Genomic DNA, 16,696 nt, shown 5'->3' on the forward strand with positions numbered 1-16,696 from the left:
AAATTCGAAACTTTTTCCACTCGTAAGCCATACTTTTCCTTACAGGTTTGATATAAAAGTTATTTTCTGACATTGCATGTTTATGAACCAATAAAATGTGAGACTACAACCTGCTTAAATAACCGCGGAAGCCACATGCAACTTTGAAAAATTCGTGAACATTTCCTGATGATGAGTGAAATTCAAAACTTTTGCCACTTATAGAGCACACTCTTCCCTTTAAAACAGGTCAAGAAGAGAATTTCTCAGTGTGTTAGTTCCTGAAGGAATGAAGACCAAACTTCGGCCTGCACGCACAATATCGAAAACCAAACACAATTTTGCAAAATTATCGCTGCAAAATGCATCTAAAAGTTCATTGCACTTCATTAAATCCGGAATAAATAAATGCCAAACTCCGGACGGCAAAAACTGCGACAAAATCAGTCATTTTTAAATCACACAATTTGGTTCAAAATCAATAAATCGCGGATAAAAAATGAAACTTTATTAAGAACATACAATTTTAAGGGTTTACTGTACGACGTCCTTTGGACGTTTTTCCACCCAGGCCTTGATTCGGGGAATCGACAGGACATTTTGCTGCATTGCCCTCAAATTCGGGTAATTTTCTAGCAACTCAGGCTCGGATAGCATAAAACTGACAATTAAAGCCACAAAATACACGTCAGCCCAAGTTAACTAAAAAAACATTCTTATAAAAAATTCTGACTTTCAAACGCAATCACTCACTCTTCCGAGTGCCAAATAACCGTTGTTTTTTTGAGCCCATGAGTCCATTTGTCCGAATATCAACGGCTTGATTTCCTTTTCGAGCTTCTCCTTTAGAGCTTGTTTGGCCTCAGGGTTCGACTCAAAGCGATGCTTCATGAAATCTGCAACCCCATTTTGTTCAGGCAAAATGCGGAATATTGAAAGAAAACTTACGAAGGCGGAAATCCGTAATTGTGTCAACTACGGCGTCAATTTCGCAGTCTTCCAAGTCGTTTTTGCCTGCAAGTCCCACTAAACGTCCCACGTAGCGGGAAATAGCCACGCTTTGGTGCAGAACTTTGCCATCGACCTCCAAAAGAGGCATTTGTCGTAAAGGAATCGCTAAAACAATAAGCAACATTTAGAGCATAAAGCATTGAAGAAATGCAGTTCGATTTCGCATCAAATTAAAACCGCCCCTCGTAATATAACCGCCTTTTGCGAACAGGAACGATTGCATTCGGCTGTCCTCGTGCCTATGTGCAAAAGAGAGACGAAAAATTGATCCGATGGAAAATTACACTGTTCTTGTCAGTTTCGGCCGATTTACGAGAGATGATAGCAAAGTACTTACAATTTTTAAGGGCCGGCCAATCCGCCATTGAGACTCGGTTATCGATAAATTCGATTCCGCCATAATGGAATAGAAACCTAATCGATTCTCCCAGACCACCGAGGTCAAAGTATGTGAGTTTATACTTTGGAGTCATTTTAGTCTACTGAAATAAGCATTTAAAACAGTGCATTTTGTATCAGGACAGCAACCAAATGAACTTACCTTCAGTAACAAAAACAACGGATAAACTAATGCGAGATACTCGCTATCGAATCAACCAGAAACCTTGTGGACATCTATATATACGCTTGTGTAAATAATGATGGTCATGATGAGATGATAGTCAAAATCAAATGATGATCGATATACGATGCAACAACACTTCAATTGTTCAATATTGAATCGGATAATATATTTACCTGAAATGCATCCAGTTAATAAAACGGGATAGTTAAAAAAGCTTATTTGTTATTACATAAACCGCGTTTTAATCGAGAAAACATTAACAAAACCGCCAATTTCTTGCGACTTTTCAAATTAGCCACCAGTTTGTGATGGTGCCTGATTTTAAAGGAAAAATGATACGTTACACATAATATCCAGGAAATGGTCGCTCTAATTAAACCATTAAAACATGCTTGTTTTATTTGGTTAAGGATTGATATTGTAAGCGCAATGCTTATTCATTACTATGCTTCTTGTCCAGTTCCTTGAAATAATTAACCATTTTGTATTAGTCATGATTAGACGGAGGTTTTTTGAAGTGGGACTAGTACTTTCTGTGTATTTGTATTTCGGTGCAGTGATTTGATTAAAAGCTTCAGAATTTGTCGATTTTTTAGATTTATCATTTCGTCGTGTGCAAAAAAGTCGCAATTTTAATAGCGCGGGATTGTCTGTAGAGGGCTGAGAATTTGTATATGGGTAAACAAGTTCTTAGTGAGAAAGTGGGCAAAATCGCACTAATTTAGAACTTTCTGGCGGTTTCTATTTTTTTTCAAACTTCTATGGAAAAATTGCCTTTTAGTAGGGCGAGTTTATCTTCAAAACTTGTTAAGTTGCAAGAAACAGCTGATACAAAGATCAAAATTGGTATTTGGATAAACGAGTGCTTAATGAGATGGTGGACAAAATTGGAGTTATTTTCAATTTCACGATGATTCTGGAAAATTTATCAAAATTTCATCTACAAGTGGCGCTTCTAATGGTTTGCGATTGTGTGAAAAGTGGCATTTGGATAAACAAGTTCTTGGTGAGAAATTGTACAAAAAGGTTCTCGCTGAACTTCGAGAACTTTTCAAATTTCCTTCTAAAATACGCGCTTCCAATAGTTCGCGCTTGACTTAAAAATTCCAAGTTTTGGTGAGAAAGTCTACAACTGCACAATTAATTTTTCAAACTTTTTCAAAAAGACGCGTTTTCAATAATCTCGCTTGTCTTAAAAAATCGTAAGTCGTAAACTGTAGCAGATAGACGGCTGAAATTTAATATTTACGTCAAAATAGCCTTTAATGAGAGAGTGTACCTAAGTGGAGGAGTTTCTAAATTCCCGTTGATTTTTGAAAATTTTTCAAACTTCCTTTTGAAAGTCGCATTTCCAATAGTTTGTGTTTCTCTTTAAAAATTCTTCAGTCTCAAACTGTGGTAAGCACAGGGTTAAAAATGGGTATTTGTGTCAACAAGTGCTTAGTGAGAAAGTCTACAAGAGCGCAGTCATTTTCTATTTTTCGTGTGATTTTTGAATTTTTTTTCAAAAACTCGCGTTTCCAATAGTTCGCCTTTGCCTCAAAAAAATCATAAGTCGTAAACTTGAGCAGATGGATGTTTGAAATTTGGTGTTTGGGTTCACAAGTCCTTAGTGAGAAAGTGTACGCGAGTACAGTAATTTCAAATTTTCCGCTGATTTTTGAAAATACCTCAAACTTAATTCTAAGAGCCGCATTTTCAATAGTGCGCGTTTGCCTAAAAAAATCATAGTCCCAAACTCCCTCATGTAGATATCTGAATCGAAGTATTTGCCTGAAAAAAGCTATTTTTTGAATTTCTCAGTGACAAAAAATAGTAGTAGTATACTTTTTATTCTTCGTTATTCTACGTTTACCTTCCTACATAAAAAAAGCAATTGAAAACTGAAATACCGACTTAAATACGAAAATTAATTGGATTGATTTGGGCATAATCTAATAAATTACTTAATCATGACAACATGTTATCAAGCAATATAGAAGCATATGAGTTGAAAAACACGTTCTATTTACTCATTTTAGTAGATAATCAGGAAAGGTTTGCAGTTTTTTGCCTAAAAAATCCATTATCTTTTTGTATGGTTCTATATGGCACAATTTCCGCATACATATTAAGTCAAGTTATTCCATACTCTTATGGGTTTTCCTCTTGCAAAGTTTACTAAGGAAGACAATTCAAATACATAGTAAACGATCAAGAAAAATCACTAAAAAACGCACATTCCACTATTGTGGGCAGGGCCAGCGATATTATTCACATAAAATTAACATAATTTGCACAAAAACCTCATTAATATCTGTTTTCAATATTACAATGAATAGTGGTTAACATTGGGTTTAAGGAACTCATAAATCCCCAGCCCGTGGTTATTCGCTTGTACCTTTTTAGAGGTCAATTGTGGACAATTAAAAAACTCCTCAAAAACTTGTGAAATGAATTTTATGAAATTCTTGTCATTAAGATAAACTAGTAGGCAGAGATATCTAGGATGAAAGTAAAAGTAACCCAATAAATATTATGTAAGCCACAAACAATAATAACGGACCAATTACCGGACAAATTACAATCTCATGATCGAAATATGTTACTGCATGAACCGGTTTGGTATATTAGTGTAAATAAACAACTATTTAAAAATGTGGGGCTTTTTATCAGGAGAAAATTGCACACATACAGAGTGTTTTCCAGAATTTCTCACTAAATCTAAAAAGTGCAGCTGCAGCCGCAATAATGCCTTTATTAAAAGAAAAAGTCCGATAGTGGTCTTCTATCTGAACCAGTACTAACCTACTTATAACTAGGTACCATGTAAACCTAAGGCAAAAAAATCGAATCGCATTGAAAGTTTTTTAGTAGATCAATGTACCAAATGATTGTGCAGTTTTGTTTCGTTCAACCAGCAGGCGCTTTATGATGTAAAGCTTATGTAAGGAACGATTTGGAATTATTAATTATTAATCCTGCAAATAAACACAAATTTTGTCATCGACTTGGTGGATAATCAATGATCAATTCGTTTGCCCGAACGCAGCCAAGGGTGTGGACAATTTTAGGATTTTCTCTCTAATTACGCCCAGGAAATCTAGATCAAATTTCTGGTGCAATTCAAACCACTGTTACATATATATGGGTTTAATCAATATTTTATCTACATTCTATATTTGGAATAACATGTCGACTGTCAAGGCTAATCACACATATTTTTAGTTAGTTCCTGCAAAACAATTATTTATTGGAATAATACACCTTCATGAATATCTGTTATATTTCACTCAGCCAATTATTAAATAATTGTGAATGTTTTCATTCATTTGCTTTGTTTAATTATTTGCTATTAATTTATCTGACTTTATATTAAATTAACTCGGAAGAAGTTGCCTGCAAATTTATAAATATATGTAAAAAAAATTAAACTCGCGTGCCCGCAGCTCCAAATAAATAACCAATAAAGTAATTAAACCACTGGAATTGCTAAGAAATATTTAAACTTGAGCTGTTCAATTTCATGCGCCCATAAGCACATTAATTTACTTCCGCATTAATGTGATTATGGTCGTTGCCTTTGAAACGTGAAAACGACTCTGTTAGAGTAAATGTTTTAGATTATTTGGAAAAAAACCATGAAAAACGTCTTGCAAGTAAATTTTAAAAAGTCTTTTAGGGGACAACCAATATTTAGAGTCTGCTTTGCTTTTAATATTTTTTTGTCAAAAACGGTTAATTTTAGAGCCTTTCACTAAGAGTGCCTTTTCGTGTAGAAAATTATGTTCTTTGAAAATCTACATCACTTTCCTCAGTAGTGTGAAAGCTAGAGAGAATTTTTAAAGCTGGTTGCATTAAGCCAATTTAGTCGATATCCGTTTTGTTGATTGTTATTCTTCTACTTCTTTCCATCGTCCATTTCTTTTTCTGGCCTTCATTGTAGACAATTTAACTTGAGTTATTTTCTAATTCAATGTTAATTTTGCGGTTCCATCCGCTACTCGCATTTTTCATTCGTTGGCTCTTTTCATTCTTGCGATTTGTGGCTTTGAATCGTCTGAATTTTTACTTGAGAAAATTTGTTAATTCATTGTTAATCTTCCTGTTTCTTGCATTCATTGTAGACATTTTACTTGAGTCATTTTCTTAATTCAATGTTAATTTTGCTAGTTCCGATACTACTCACTTTTTCCAATCGTTTCCTTCCTACGATTTATGCTTTGGATTCTGTGGATTTTTACTTGCGTAATTTTTAAAATTAATTACCAATTTTCTTCTTTATCTTCAGTGCCGCACTTGTTAATTCAATACTCTTATTGTTTTTTCTTTGAATTTGTCTCTATGACTGTGCAAACTTGTCGAAAGTAAATTTTCACTTTTATTGCTAATCTTCCTGAGCGTATTAATTATATATTGATCTTCAATTTAAATCGGGTGGATTGAAGCCGCAGATTTGCGCCCAAATGCTTTCTCCAAAACTCAACCAGATAAACTTGTTAGGTGAAATTGAACTTTTCGATTTGTTCGAATCCCTCCCTGCAAGATTATGGTAATATGACAGTGAAATTTTCACGTATCCGACCAATTAATCTAATTTTTCCTCGCCCAAGGAATGCGAAACGAAATCAATTTCTCGTTAAACTTTGTTTCGACGTTTATTTAGTATTTATGCGTACTGCTTCACTTCCTAATCATTGACATTCACATGCTGGAAGCCGTTTTCTCCAACCGTTTTTTTCCCGCAAAATGTGAAGTCATGCGGAATGATAATATCTTGTTATTATACATGTTAATACGTAAAAAAGGAATAACTTTACTTCCATGGCAAACCTCTAGACCTTCATGCGTTTTCACTGGATTCGTTCTTTCATTCAATTTTCTTCTTCAAATATTTGTACTTTTTTGCGGGGCGCGTCCAGCAAACCCAAACGAGGCAAACATAATTTTCAAGTTAACCATTTTCTTACAATTTGGCTGAACAACAAAAAAAAACAATTAATGCAGCAACGAAATAACAATAACAGAATTTATATAATCATTTGTACCAAAAAGAAAGCCCATCAGACGTGGCAGCTGTTTAGTATTCCTGAACCTGAACTTGAAATTACCTCAACGATTACGGAAAATAATTGAATTCTTGTCTTGAATGAAGCTACCAGCTTGTTGACATTTGCAATTACCGACGATCATTCTTTATTCTTTATAGTGCGTGTGTTCCGTATTTTAATCAGTTTTATTGTCCCAGGTTAGGACTATTGATTCTCCATTGAATGGAAATCGGTTTAGAAAGCCGCAAACTCATAGAAAATTTATTAATTTATTTTTTTCCTAATCGTATATTGCACTTTGTTCTTTTTGCATCGAACTTGCCTCACAACGCAACTGTATGGTCACATAATAACTTACGAAAAATTGAATTTCTAAATGCAGTGAAACTAACGAACGCGAATTATGTTCTATAAGTTTGGTAACGTTTATTGCCTTTATTTACACAAACTTACACTAACTAACTACAATAATGAAGGCATTGTTAAACCGGAATTGGTCCGGCAAATATTGAAAGAAAGCCGAAAAAGCGTGATTTTTAACAAAGCAAATAATGATGATATTCTGTGCGCATTTAGTAAGTATTTTTTTCGATGTGTACTGTTTTTCTCAATTTTCAATTCATTTGCCAGATAATTTTTTCCTAGAACTTTCATGAGAAAGTACCATTTTCCTCAGTGGGGTAGAAGCTAGCGTAATTGCACCTTTAACATTTTGAACTCTTAAAACTGGTCGCTTCAATTGATAATCTTCTGGTTTCTTCCATCTAAATCGCACTTATTACTGTCGCAACTAAACAATTTATCGACGTTTTTTCTGCTATTTCCTCTCTCTTGTGTGGCTATCCGTATGTAAAGCCTTGATATGTAAAAATATGTAACAACTGTATCATTAAATACGATCGACACTCATTGCCGTTCAAGATGCAAGCTCATATTTCAGTGAATGACTTTACAAATCAATCGAAAGATACATTCATTGATTATTCAACTATCGGTTTATTTGTTGCTTCGGATGCCGAGTTATGCAATTTTTTTCACGCATTTAGATATTCCTAGGTATAAGGATTACTTAGAAAGGTCTGATAATGACGATTTTTCCTACGAAGTTGTGATAAATAATTACTAATTTAAGGAAGTAAGTGATGGGCAGTTTATAAAAGGTACGCTCAGGTGGGTTAGCAGGTAAAATCAAGCCAATTAAATTTATTTAAAATTGTCTATTTGCTAAAGCATTTGATTTCGACATTTCTGCCCAAATAAAAAAATGTTTTACGTTCTGTAACCTAAACCTAATAGAAAATCAGCCTGGAATGAAACAAAAAATGAGTTATTTTGATAAACGTACTTTAACTAGCAATAATCTACGAAAAAGTATTATATTATATCAATCAGCTGCAAAGTTTGCAGCACTTGAACATGCAAACATTGAAATTTAATTCAAATAAATGCAATTTATCACATTGTACTCCTTATAAATATATAAATAGTGAAATAATCCTGAATTGTTATTTGCAATTACACCTCCCTATTCCCCAGCCCTTTCGACTACAGCCAAACACCTAAATATAGCTGAAGTCGAGTGCAAAGGGTTAAGTTTCCCACATAACAAAAATATATGTATAGATTGTGTCCTCAGTGAGGAGTTTAGAATCTTCGCCTAATTAAAATAGTTGAATAAAATAGGACGTTGTTCCGTCCTTCCAAGATGGATCATCCACGATTTTTGCCCGACATAACGGGCATGTCGGCTCGCGGTCAAACCACGTGGAAACGCAATTTTCGCAAAAGATATGCCGGCATTCCAGTATAACTGGCGTATGGTAATTGTCGTGGCAAATCGGACATTGATCACCGGCCGTTTGAATCTGGTCTTTACTGGGCATAGCGCCAAGTGTCTGGAAAAATGCATTTTGAGCAATTCAATAATTTTCCTTGAACATCGCACTTACCACGGATTGAAGCAATTTAATTAACGCGGCTTTAAGAAACACGATTTTGAACATCAAGTCGGATCCTTTGGATATCATGTAGAAAGCCGACAGGAAAACAGCGACGATTTTTTCAGCGCCCTGATAGGACTCAAGGAAATAATACAGCCATGGCTGTACAGTGGCGATACTGCGGTATAATTGCGACATGGCTTCGATGAATAAGTAGATTTTTCCCTGCAAGAAAAATGTCGACAAAATGGAGAATGAACCCAGCTTGCAGACAAGTAGAAACTCACCCGCTTTTTAAAATCCACCAATTTTCCTGGCAACATCGTCAAGACAATTTTAACCATCACAGTTATCAGCTTGATGGTGAAATCTGCAAATCAGAAATCTAGCTTTGCATTCATTTAATAAATGGTTTTAATCGTACCTGTTACTGTGACTATCCACAACAGATTTGAGACAGTCAATGGACGACTGAACGTCCTGATCAGTGCAAGACTTAACACCATCGTAAAATTGTTTACATTGTCTTGAAATAAATAATGTACGCAAAACAGGCACACGACGATGTAGCAAAGTTCAAGACTGAGAGTCGATATGCTTCTTCTCGTCCGTTTGATTGCCTCGTGCGGAACCGTGTAATTCGCATGGAGAAACGTAACAAGTAGAATGATAAAAATCACAATTCCTTCATGAAAGTCGTATAAGGTTTTTGCGATGAGTATTAGTCCGAATGGCACATATTTCAGGAGAACCTGCATATAGAAAACTAGTTGGATAAAAGCCACTTAGACATGAGACGTTCCCGATTTGAGTGCCCCTGATGATGGTTTCAATTTACCGTTTAGAGCCTCAAATCAGGAACATAATGTAAGTAGCTTAACAATAATTTACTTGATATGCTTGTTGAACATCCGCAGGATTTTCAATATTTCTACCAGCAGAATTTTGCCCTGAAGCACCATTAGGCGGCTGCCCATTGGGCCTTGGTGCTTCATCTTGATGTTGAGCCGCCTCCTCTTCATTATTATTCAAAGGACTGTGACTTGTAGCAAGATGAGACTCCAGTGGGGAGACACCTATTGGAAAAAGCCCCCATTTTTAGACAAAGTTTCATTAGTAAATAAACCAATCACCTTCCAAGTTAATTGCAATATAATCGGATGTAGCTGAAGAGCTCGCTTCTTGACCATTGCCTGAATCGTTAACACTCCTTTCAGAATTGGAGGGACGAGATAATAGGTCAGATAGCGTCATGCCGTTTTGTCTTACAGATAGAGCATTCTCCACCAAAGGCTCAATTTGGCGAATGGCACTGTTCAAGCTAAATAAGAACAAATCAAGCGTACATACAAACTAGGTAGGATGATAGTTTACCTGTCTCTCAGCTGAAGCGCACCTTCAAAGGTCCTCCTTTGAAAGCTAACTGGCAAAGTCGCTGAAGGCAAAGTGCCACTAGAATGTGCTATTAATAAATTGCGTTGATTTGGCTGATGGATTGCAAAGTCTGCTGATTGGCTTCTTTGGAATGGGGCACTGTTTGGGATGCTGCCGCTCATTCTATAATTCTAGACTAACTGCAAGGTAATGATCAAGTGAACGGTAGACTAATGCTTGAGCCTTACATTACAGGCAATTGCTCACAGCCATTGCCTGTAATAATTAATATTGGTTTATGATTAAAAATTACACCAAGCGCAGTGATAATAAACAATAGAAACTGGTGATGTTGTATCAATGATTGTACAAGTTGGTGATGATGAAACAGTTTAGGCCGACAAAATCCGTAAGTCCTTAAGTAATAAAAAGTGTACCCAAACTGAGGCTGAAAACGATCAATTCATGGCACAGAACTGTTCCGAATGTTAGTTAAAAACCAATATAAAGGCCTGGGTATAAATTATTGCTATTAATTGGAGATTCTTACCATTTACTAGAACATGCTACTATAGTAAATGTTTACTTCTAATCGAAATGATTTCGTCTCAAATGTTGCAAACGATCTTTGAACGTGTTTATACCAGACAACTTAAACAACAAACCATCAATTATACGCATATTATGAAGATTAAATAGATAAGTTTACAGTGTCTTGTGCTAATTAAAATTGTGGAAATTGGTTTACTTCATGTTTACTTCTCTCACACTTCTGTCACGAAACTGAAAACTGACGACTTTTCAATCAATTCTAATGTGAAGTTAGACGTTGAAAATCGTTCAACTATTTTTACCTTACGGGTTTTGCTTATCGATCATTAACTCTAAAAAATAAAAATCAACTTATCCCACTGCTGAAGGAATATCCTCAATGAGTAAGTGAGTTTGAACTGAGAACGCATTAAAATGTAATGGTACCTCAAGCTTGGTTGCCACATTTGGCATTTCCAACTACTAAAAGCGCGAATTTCGAATTGATTTTGCGATATAACATATTTTCTTTCATTTAAATACACACAACAGTTCGTGAGTCGTGAATGCTAAAATTTACAATTTTTGAATGCATTTTTTTTTCATCTAAAAATAATGTTTTTTTATGTATTGTATTGGATGGTTCGTTGAAAACCCATGATTTATTGTGCACGTTGCTAATGAGATGCCGTTAATTAATTCTAACGGTTAATTGATTCGACGAACATGGATATACTTGGCTTTAAAGCTTTTAAGTCCTATTTGCGCATTGTTTACTAAATACAAAAGTAATCATTAAAATGCAATTACTTCCTCAATCTGCGTCTTAATCTTTAAACACTATTGCGTAAAAATGTGCGCTTTTGCCCCAGGAAGCATTCTTATGAATAGCATTAGTTTAAGGCGCACTCTAATTTTTTATCTAGAAGACCTCAGGCGTTGATTTGAGCTCAGCAACGATATAAATACATCAAAAGACTAATAAACCTTAATCGCTTCTATTCAACAGTTATGTCACGTAAATAATAAAATTCACTTAAACATATTACGGCGGTACATTGTTGAATAGGATGTAAGAATAAATGCGAGTTGAACGACAAATAATTCTTGTGTACCCGCCATGAACAGTCCAATAACGAAGAACTTTCACTTTTTATAAACAAATTCATTCTTATTTGAAATTCAAGTGCATTCGATAAGCGGTTGTGTTCAAGAACTCAAAGTGGAAGGTGTGGAATCTTTGCGATGAATTCCCATTGCTTTCAAGTGAGTAGATTTGAATTTTTATGCAGGGATTTTCTGGCTAAGAATTTCCTCTTATTGGGGCAAGCTCGAAGAGAAGATTTTTGGAAAAATGTGCGGAGTTCTAGAGGTTTGCAAGTTTTGTGTTAGCAGAACTGGTCGGAACTTTCTAATGGGCTTAAAATTAATGTTGCAACACGGAATTTCACATCTTTATATGCATTTTCTAGATGACTAAGAGGTCTGTAAAGTAGGTGCAAATGTGAAAAGATGCACTTCTAATCTTTCTTAGTTCTTTATTATGTCCACCCATTTTTACTTTTAAGTCAAATTTAAATTGCTAAAGCCTATAATCTTGAAGTTCTAGTGGTAATTGAAGCATATTTCAGCATAAATACTGCGGTATTTCGATAGAAAATAATTTGATCACAACACACTTTAATGAATATTAAATAAACCGCGGTTTCTTTGAGAAATTGGTGTTCAACCTTGTCCCTATTGTAGCATGATGAGCAACTATTTCGCTAGAAAACACGCTGATTTGTCATAATTTTTTGTCTTTTCGGCCATACAACCACAATGAAATATTTAAATAAATAGCAAAAACTGACTAGAGGTAATTATTTTGAAGGCTGCTGTAAATGGAGATTTATTCAATCTCAACCTTGATCAAAGTTGGTAAAAACAAAAAACCATCATGAGCATTTGCAACGAATACATAATTTAGATCTGCGTAGGTAGAATCAATGTTTGCCTTTATCGAACGTGAAACCTTTCAGTTCTGCAACTCTAAGATTGCTTATTGCTTTTAGAAACTGTCCCATTTTCGTTAAATTAGCTGCGGCTGTTTAGCAACTTAATTCAGAAAGGTAATTCCGCTAAACTTCGAAAAATTTCGTTTTTTTTCAGTTGCAGCTTATTGCGCTATTGGTTCTAGTAGCCCTAGTTTCGCTTGTTCGCAATGAAACAACGGAAAGACCAGCCATATCAGACGAAGCTTTGGAAAAAACCTTAAGCGACAAACGGTATCTTCAAAGGCAGCTGAAATGTGCCGTTGGAGAAGCCCCTTGTGATCCAGTGGGTAGACGCTTAAAAAGTATGTTAATTGATCAGAAAATTTCTTTAGCAGAGCTTTAGTTTGATACGAATACATCGGAAATCGCGCAAGGGCTTCTCCCTTTATCAGGCGTCTGAAGTTTCCAATTATCGAAGAAAGTCGACGAGTTTTTTTGCAAAATCGATCTGTTAATTTGTTTGCATAATGCCATTCAGTTTGCCAGTAATTTACACTAAAACGTTAGGAAAAACGCGGTTTTTCTGTTTAGAAATATTGACCTACAAGTGAAGAAGACCCCAGTTTCAAAGGGTTTTCCAAATAAATAATTATAAACTTTCGCTTTTTCAGTTCGGGGAAATATTTTTGGAAAAACACCCAGAAATAATTATTACAGGACACAACAGAATTATGGACAAAATCCATAATTTGAAACTGCAAAATTTTTGCAAAGCGGTTAAGGAGGCGAGGGTTCCAATAAAATTTATCTTATAATTTTTTCACATAAAATACCCAAGATTATCAGTATTTTAAGTAAAACTAAAAAATAACGCGATTTTTTGCGTTTTTGATTAAAAAGTTTTAATTTTCTGATCGGTTTTGGAGAAAACCTTAAGCGTTTTCAGGGAAGTACAGGAGGAATTTATTTTCGTTTTTGTCCCGAATTCGTTTTTGTCCCAAAGCTATAAAAATGTATACATTTACAAATATTTTTACATTTATTACAAGATAAATATCTTGTAATTTTTTGACTCTATTTTAATACCTCCAGATCGTCAGTATTTTGAAGTGAAACTCTACAAAATAGAGCGTTTTTGAGTAGAAAGTAAAGCAAATAAAAATCACTCGTAACTAAAAAACCACAATTTTTTAAACAAACTTTAACTTTACGTCTTCAGATGTATGGAGGTGATGAGATTAAGTAACTGAAACTTTTAGAAGAAAAAATAAAGACATTTTAAAGATATTATTAATAAATGGCCATTAAAATAAATCTAAAACAGGTAAAAAAAGTCATCAATATTTTTTTAGCAACGGAACTGAGTTACTGCGCCCGGGCGTTGGGTTGGCGCACCAAGCCATTTGCGTAGCGCCTGCTGCGCCAACTCCTAAAAATTCACTGAGTTACCCAGGCGTATTTTCGATAGCCCACATTGAGAAATGTGGTTTACCCATGAGGTTTAGTCAAAAATTCCGAACCCTTCTTTTTTTCTTTTTTTTTCCGGTGAGGTTTGGGAGTTCCGAACCCTTAAAGCGATAGAAGCAAAAATGTCCAAATTTACTTGGGTGTCGAAGTTTAAAACAACCTCGTGAAACGCTTCCGAGAATTATCTCTTCCTGCTCCCACGTTAGACTTTATTATTTAGAAATTGCTAACTTTTAAGAAATAAGCGGAAAAAATTGCAGCTTTTAAACACGCGCGGAAGTTAGTTTTCGAGTCAATTCTTTGTGTGTTCCACTGAGACGCAACCGAAGAATTATTGCAAAAAATACACATTTTGCGTGCAGATAAAGATCGGTTTGTCACACGGATACTTTCTCTGTTCCGGAGAAAGCGCTTGTTCTTAGGAATCGCAAAAATCGCAAGTATTATGCAATATGTGATCTGAAAATTTCATATTGAACGTAATCGGGCAATTAATATTCCACATTGGATTGGATTGTGGTCTGTCTTGTCCTGTCCTGTCTCAACTGTCCATGAAAAGTTGGCAATAAAAAAAGATTAAAGCGATGCAATTTTTTCAACTGAATTTTAAAAGACGTTATTGATTGCACAAACACCATTTTCCGCTTGCTTTTGACCCAAACACGCCGTTTTTTTGTGCCGGTGCTCAGATAGAAACAAGTGTGAATTAATAAACAATAAACAAAAATTATTTTAAATTGAAAAACCTTTTTTTAGGTTTGGCACCTTTGGTGCTGAGAGGCTCGTGCCCACAATGCACAGAACAAGAAAAGAAACAAATCAAGAAAGTGCTGGCGTACGTTCAGGTCAATTTCCCCAAAGAATGGAATAAAATGCTGCAAACCTATGCAGGTTGATTGCGAAATTCCAAACCAAATTTATTTAATATTGATAATTAAGTGAAGAAATTAATGTGCTTCGACTGCTTCCTTTATACAACGCCCTGTATATAATTTGCGCTTGAAAATCACAACTTTTCCATTATTAATTGATGACTATTTATAAACCTGCTGTATTTATTGTAAATAATATTCCATTTTCATCAGATTTTTGTTTGATTTTCCTCAAGTTCCCCAGCGTTGAGGAGCGTGTGATTTATCATTTTTGGCAATGAGTATTGCAAAAATTAAAGGTAAGTTAAGATTACAAACTCCAGATAAGATAAAATCACCTTTCTAATCTGAACAGTGATTTAATATTGTGTTTCTTTATTGAGATTATTGACAACGTTTTGATAAGAATTAGTCTCAAAATGATAAAGTTATCAATTATTCAGAATTGAAAGCTTTTAATCCGCTTTCGATTGTTTTGCGATATTGGTAAAGTTCCCCATTAGCCACTGGTGTTTTGGATCGATTAAAGCCAAAAGAACGATATGTGAAGTGAATTTTTGCTGGAAAAAGTGAGTATGTAAATCAAGGAAACACTCCCCAAAAGTCCAACAAACTGATACTCACAGGAAAAATGACATCGTTCATCGAGAGAGAATTGCGAGATTTCGAAGACCCAGACACAACACCCCACTTGGACCGGAAAAGAACTGTTAGGTCAATTTTCTGCACTCAATTGGCCAAGGGAATTTTCATCGCGTTAATTGTCGCTATCCTAGTGCCCACGTTGACTTACTTCTTCGTTATATCCAGGTATGTTGCAGCGAGAACAAAAAACTTTTTTGCGACTGAGTTCTCTCAGGATTGAATGGATAAGATCAAGAAATGGGTGGTTAATTGCGTACTTTTTGAAGAAACGTGCCCGATAACGACGAGGATGCGGAGCAATACTACTGCCTCATCCTGGAAGAGTTCCGAATCCCATGCGGGAACTTGAACATTTCGCAAAACGAGTGCGAAATTGCCAACTGCTGCTTTAACGAAACCACTAGAAAATGCCACCACTATCTACCATCCAAGTAAAACAAATTTAGCCCCAAAGTTCCACATTTCCGCCCTTAATGCCCAAACATTCCAGATATTACTACCGCTTAAAGAGCGATGGAACTTACAGAGCCTCCCAAAGCTCATCCCCAGTAGGCTCAGTGATGGTTCAAAATCTCCAGCTAACCATTCAGAATAAAAGTGCCACAACACTGTCTCTGACCATTCACGAGTCTTCAGAAACCATCGAGCCCATTAACGTGGAAAGCACCAATTTCACCATAACTCAATCCGATACGAAAATGGTCCTTGAAGTCGCCGATCCGGATGGAGATACGATTTTCAGCACCTCAAAGGGAGCGTTAATCGCTTCGGAAAACTACTGGGAATGGTCGTTTCAGTTTTCCAACGGCACATTATTTGGGCTCGATCGCAATTCGATCGAGCTGGAGCCCAGTGAAGCCTTGACCAAAGTGATTTATAAAAACCGACTGGACCATTTGACTCAACCCATTCTATGGGCGCACCAAAATGGAAAGTTTCACGGTAAACTGGTCAGAGTTTCACGAAAGTTGGACTCAATTGGGATTCCATAGGGGCGCTTTTCCGCAACGAGGGCCCTTTGGAGATTCAGATCCTCTCCTCCAACATGGTGATTCTGCGAAGCTTATTGGGGGGAAAGTTGGAAGTGGAGTTGTTTCTGGGGCCGACTCCTGCTGATTTGTATCGCAGCCAAACCGAGGAAGTTACAGTGCCGCCTTTGTGGTTTTTAGGCACGCATCACTGCAGGTACCTACCTCTTACCCACATAGCAAAATGATATCCCAGAATATACCTGGAACACTCATGTGATGTACATGCATATTCCTGGGACATACATGAGTTACATTATGAACATTCCATGCGTGTC

General features: G+C 35.8%; 4 protein-coding genes across 7 annotated transcripts in view; 2 read left to right on the top strand and 2 right to left on the bottom strand.

Annotated features, from left to right (window-relative positions):
* Positions 1 to 472: 472 nt before the first annotated feature.
* On the bottom strand, positions 473 to 1,808 carry LOC109539292 (glutathione S-transferase). 2 transcript variants are annotated; one of them, XM_019906949.2, is made up of 5 exons: positions 1,532 to 1,808; positions 1,328 to 1,472; positions 928 to 1,095; positions 733 to 875; positions 473 to 681 (listed from the first exon to the last, which is right to left on the bottom strand). In XM_019906949.2, the coding sequence occupies exons 2-5, from the start codon at positions 1,461 to 1,463 to the stop codon at positions 514 to 516; spliced, it is 615 nt and encodes a 204-aa protein (XP_019762508.2). In that variant the 5' UTR covers positions 1,464 to 1,472; positions 1,532 to 1,808; the 3' UTR covers positions 473 to 513. The 2 variants fall into 2 exon arrangements, with proteins under 2 accessions (XP_019762508.2, XP_019762509.2); XM_019906950.2 differs by having other exon boundaries at positions 1,328 to 1,469; positions 1,532 to 1,626.
* Positions 1,809 to 7,787: 5,979 nt separating this feature from the next.
* Positions 7,788 to 10,088, bottom strand: LOC109539235 (RING finger and transmembrane domain-containing protein 2). The gene is made up of 7 exons (XM_019906867.2): positions 9,900 to 10,088; positions 9,659 to 9,846; positions 9,417 to 9,601; positions 8,950 to 9,277; positions 8,813 to 8,895; positions 8,535 to 8,750; positions 7,788 to 8,480 (listed from the first exon to the last, which is right to left on the bottom strand). Exons 1-7 carry the CDS (start codon positions 10,079 to 10,081, stop codon positions 8,247 to 8,249), a joined length of 1,416 nt encoding a protein of 471 aa, XP_019762426.1. The 5' UTR covers positions 10,082 to 10,088; the 3' UTR covers positions 7,788 to 8,246.
* Positions 10,089 to 10,098: 10 nt separating this feature from the next.
* LOC109539239 (ejaculatory bulb-specific protein 3) lies at positions 10,099 to 14,957 on the top strand. 2 transcript variants are annotated; one of them, XM_019906874.2, is made up of 4 exons: positions 10,099 to 10,308; positions 11,618 to 11,696; positions 12,582 to 12,768; positions 14,630 to 14,957. In XM_019906874.2, exons 2-4 carry the CDS (start codon positions 11,676 to 11,678, stop codon positions 14,767 to 14,769), a joined length of 348 nt encoding a protein of 115 aa, XP_019762433.1. In that variant the 5' UTR covers positions 10,099 to 10,308; positions 11,618 to 11,675; the 3' UTR covers positions 14,770 to 14,957. The 2 variants fall into 2 exon arrangements, with proteins under 2 accessions (XP_019762433.1, XP_019762431.1); XM_019906872.2 differs by lacking the exon at positions 11,618 to 11,696.
* A 153-nt stretch (positions 14,958 to 15,110) lies between these two features.
* Positions 15,111 to 16,696, top strand: part of LOC109539233 (probable alpha-glucosidase Os06g0675700) — a 6,759-nt gene continuing 5,173 nt past the window's right edge. Inside the window, exons 1-5 of one of the 2 annotated variants that reach the window (XM_019906865.2) lie at positions 15,111 to 15,318; positions 15,372 to 15,555; positions 15,657 to 15,821; positions 15,881 to 16,332; positions 16,383 to 16,575. In XM_019906865.2, coding sequence (XP_019762424.2) covers positions 15,377 to 15,555; positions 15,657 to 15,821; positions 15,881 to 16,332; positions 16,383 to 16,575 — 989 coding nt within the window. In that variant the 5' untranslated portion in view covers positions 15,111 to 15,318; positions 15,372 to 15,376. The remainder of the gene's footprint in view (positions 15,319 to 15,371; positions 15,556 to 15,656; positions 15,822 to 15,880; positions 16,333 to 16,382; positions 16,576 to 16,696) is intronic. The other variant, XM_019906864.2, reaches the window with a different exon arrangement.

The sequence above is a fragment of the Dendroctonus ponderosae genome, unplaced genomic scaffold, assembly GCF_020466585.1.
Source record: "Dendroctonus ponderosae isolate FM_Combo_2020 unplaced genomic scaffold, Dpon_F_20191213v2 Dpon_F_20191213_7, whole genome shotgun sequence".
NCBI lineage: Eukaryota > Metazoa > Arthropoda > Insecta > Coleoptera > Curculionidae > Dendroctonus > Dendroctonus ponderosae.

Coding starts and splice junctions, on each gene's coding strand:
- LOC109539292 (XM_019906949.2), bottom strand. CDS start 1,463: ATGACTCCAAAGTATAAACTCACATACTTTGACCTCGGTGGTCTGGGA. Junction 1,096..1,327: donor TTGGCCGGCCCTTAAAAATT/GTAAGTACTTTG, acceptor TTATTGTTTTAG/CGATTCCTTTACGACAAATG. Junction 682..732: donor GTTATTTGGCACTCGGAAGA/GTGAGTGATTGC, acceptor ATGTTTTTTTAG/TTAACTTGGGCTGACGTGTA.
- LOC109539235 (XM_019906867.2), bottom strand. CDS start 10,081: ATGAGCGGCAGCATCCCAAACAGTGCCCCATTCCAAAGAAGCCAATCA. Junction 9,847..9,899: donor GCGCTTCAGCTGAGAGACAG/GTAAACTATCAT, acceptor GTTCTTATTTAG/CTTGAACAGTGCCATTCGCC. Junction 9,602..9,658: donor TATTGCAATTAACTTGGAAG/GTGATTGGTTTA, acceptor TTTTTCCAATAG/GTGTCTCCCCACTGGAGTCT.
- LOC109539239 (XM_019906872.2), top strand. CDS start 10,279: ATGATGAAACAGTTTAGGCCGACAAAATCC. Junction 10,309..12,581: donor AGTTTAGGCCGACAAAATCC/GTAAGTCCTTAA, acceptor GTTTTTTTTCAG/TTGCAGCTTATTGCGCTATT. Junction 12,769..14,629: donor AGTGGGTAGACGCTTAAAAA/GTATGTTAATTG, acceptor ACCTTTTTTTAG/GTTTGGCACCTTTGGTGCTG.